The sequence below is a fragment of the Lepidothrix coronata genome, unplaced genomic scaffold (assembly GCF_001604755.1).
Source record: "Lepidothrix coronata isolate B3197 unplaced genomic scaffold, Lepidothrix_coronata-1.0 Scaffold90, whole genome shotgun sequence".
Classification (NCBI taxonomy): Eukaryota; Metazoa; Chordata; class Aves; order Passeriformes; family Pipridae; genus Lepidothrix; species Lepidothrix coronata.
This window is the reverse complement of record NW_016690270.1, coordinates 82,678-85,667: the sequence shown is the minus strand read 5'-3', so window position 1 is coordinate 85,667 and position 2,990 is coordinate 82,678. Positions and strand designations below refer to the sequence as shown.

Below are 2,990 nucleotides of genomic sequence, written 5' to 3'. Positions count from 1 at the left end.
CCCAATCTGGGCCAAACCCCAAGGTTTTCAGCCCAAACCTGGCACCCCTGGCACAGCCTGGTGCCCCCTGGGGCAGCCCATGGGTGACCCCCCTCCCCCTGGGCCATCTCACCCCCCTCCCGGCAGGGGGGATCCGGTTCTTCATTTCTGAGCAATAAAACACATTTGTAATAAGTTATTTCTGGCTCTGGCACTGCTAGAGAGTCTGGCAGGGGTGAGGGGGGAGATTCCCACCGGGATCGTGGGTCGGCTCTGGGAATGGGCTTTGCTGTCTCCATCAGGGCTGGATTCACTCCTGGAGCTCCACAGGCTCAGCCCTGAGCCATCCCACAGGGATGGGGTGGGAATTGGGGCTATCCCAGCTTCCCTCCCTCAAACCAGGGTGAATCCCTCAGGATTCCATCCCTGGGAGATGCCCCTGTGCCCGGGAAACTGAGGTCCAGCAAGGTGCAAGGCTGAGCTCTGGCAAGGCCGTGCTTTGGGGAGGCTGGGTTTGGTGTCTGGGAGCAGAGACAATCCCAGTGGGAACACCAGGACGGTGCCAGAAATCCCAGGACAGAGCTGGGGAGGGCTCAGGGAATGGGACGGGGGGGACCTGCCACCCTCGAGGCCACCAACCCCCCAAACCAACAGAGGGGGGGCAAGGGGAACATTAAACCTTCTGGGGACAGGCCAGGACCCCTGTGGGACGTGAGGGGTGACAGGGACAAGGGCAGATGAGGACCCCCCTCCCAGCTCGGGGTGGGGACACAGACAGAGCCTGGGCACACTCAGGGCAGAGATATCACCAAATATATATAATTTATATACAGCTCACCCCCCCTGGCCCCCCAGGGCCCCCCAGGAAGGGCTGGGCAGGGCTAGCCTCTCACCCCACACAAGGGACCCCCTCCCACACTGTCCCCCCCGTTTGGGCTGCAGAGGGCACCGGGAGGGAGGTGGCCCTGAAAGCAACCTCAGGGGTGGGCACAGCCCCAGGGGGGTCAATCTGCCCGGGGGGGGCACATCCCTGCCCAGGGATGGGCAGATCCCGGGGGGGCACTGCCTTTGGGGTGGGGGGATCTACCCCGGGGTGGGCACAGACCCCCTCACCCAACGGGAACCCCCCAGGGCACCAGAGCCCCCCACCCTCAGCTGCGGGATGAGCCTGGAACGGGGCAGAGGGGCAGGATGGCACCTCGGCAAGGACCCCCCAGCTCCACCCTCTTCCCAACCCCCCCAGGTCTCCAGACACACCCCCAGGCCCCCCAGACCCGCTCCCCGCCCCATGTCCATGTCCCGTCACTGCAGCAGCTCCTCCCAGGAGATGGGCCTGGAGAAGACCTCCCTCTCCAGCCACAGGTCGTAGTTGACCTGGAAGTCCTCGGGCAGCTCCACGCGCTGGCCCAGCACGCTCTGCAGGCAGTTGTCCACGGGCACGAACTCGGGGTTGCCGTGGGCGCGGTCGTAGCGCCGCGCGTTGAAGCGCTCGATGCTGGCACGGAGGGCACATTCCTCGGCCTGGAAGTCCCAGGGACGGGCATCCAGGTCTGGCAGGAGAGAGAAAACAGCTCAGGGAGGAGCCCAAAGCCCCCGGGAAAGGAAAGGGGGCTGTGGGTCCCCACCAGGGCAGACACAGCCCACCACATCAACAACAGGAGACGCTGTTGGTTTGGACCCCTTGGGCCAAAAACAGTCCCAAAAAAATGGGATGTCACCTCAGCCCAGCTCCTAAACCCTGATGGGGGGGGCACTGAACCTGCTGTTCCAGCCTGATTTAGGGCAAAACCCAAGCTCTTCAGCCAAAGGGAGCCCCAAGATCTGGCACAGCCCCGAGCCCTGCAAAGCCTCCACCTGGAATCCCTCCTGCATCCCAGACCTCTGGATTGGGTTTGGCTCAGCTGGACTGGGCCTGACTGAGCTGGATTGGGTTTGGCTCAGCTGGACTGGGCCTGACTGAGCTGGATTGGGTTTGGCTCAGCTGGACTGGGCCTGACTGAGCTGGATTGGGTTTGGCTCAGCTGGACTGGGCCTGACTGAGCTGGATTGGGTTTGGCTCAGCTGGAATGGGCCTGACTGAGCTGGGAAGGGCTAGGAAGGGCTGGGAAAGAGCTGGGAAGGGCCGGGAAAATGCTGGGAAAGAGCTGGGAAGGGCTGGGAAGAACTGGGAAAGGCTGGGAAGAGCAGCTTTGTGGGCACCCAGTCAAGGTCAACTGGTCAAGGTCAACTGGTCAAGGTCACCCCACCCCATGCGCACGAGCCCCGGAGCAGCCCCTGCAGTGGGAATGCTGTGGGAACGCCATGGGAATGCTGCGGGAATGCCGTGGGAACGCCGCGGGAACGCCGCGGGAATGCCCTGGGAATGCCCTGGGAATGCACTGGGAATGCCATGGAAATGCCACGGGAATGCCACGGGAATGCCGTGGGAATGCCGTGGGAATGCCATGGGAATGCCCTGGGAATGCTGTGGGAACGCCGTGGGAATGCCGTGGGAATGCCCTGGGAATGCTGCAGGAATGCCCTGGGAATGCCGCGGGAATGCCGCAGGAATGCCCTGGGAATGCCGCGGGCGGGCGGGAGGTACCGTTGCCGTAGGCCCAGTCGTCGTTGAGGCGGTGCCGAACCTTCTGGTAGATGGCCGACATGGTTTTCATGTTGCTCTTCCTCCACTGGCGCCCCAGGTACTTGGTCTGCACCTTGAGCAGCTTGAGCACGTAGAGCTGCAGCATGGCCTGCTTGACCTTCAGGGCCCGCTTCAGGATCGGAGCCGACTTGAACACCACCAGCATCTGTGGGGGACACGGACGGGGGGACAGGGTGGGGTGGGGGGACAGGGATGGGGTGGAGTGGGATGGAGGGACAGGGATGGGGTGGGGATTCAGTGGGGTGGGATGGGGTGGAGTGGGATGGGGTGGGACAGAGATGGGTGGGACAGGGATGGGTGGGACACGGATGGGGTGGGACAGGGACAGGTGGGACAGGGGTGGTGTGGGATGGGGTGGGACAGGGAC

General features: G+C 63.7%; 1 protein-coding gene across 3 annotated transcripts in view; it reads right to left on the bottom strand.

Moving 5' to 3' along the window:
* Positions 1 to 792: 792 nt before the first annotated feature.
* Positions 793 to 2,990, bottom strand: part of STRIP1 (striatin interacting protein 1) — a 17,063-nt gene continuing 14,865 nt past the window's right edge. For all 3 annotated transcript variants that reach the window (XM_017821459.1, XM_017821457.1, XM_017821458.1), the window contains exons 20-21: positions 2,564 to 2,768; positions 793 to 1,529 (exon numbers count right to left, since the gene is read on the bottom strand). In XM_017821459.1, coding sequence (XP_017676948.1) covers positions 1,282 to 1,529; positions 2,564 to 2,768 — 453 coding nt within the window. In that variant the 3' untranslated portion in view covers positions 793 to 1,281. The remainder of the gene's footprint in view (positions 1,530 to 2,563; positions 2,769 to 2,990) is intronic.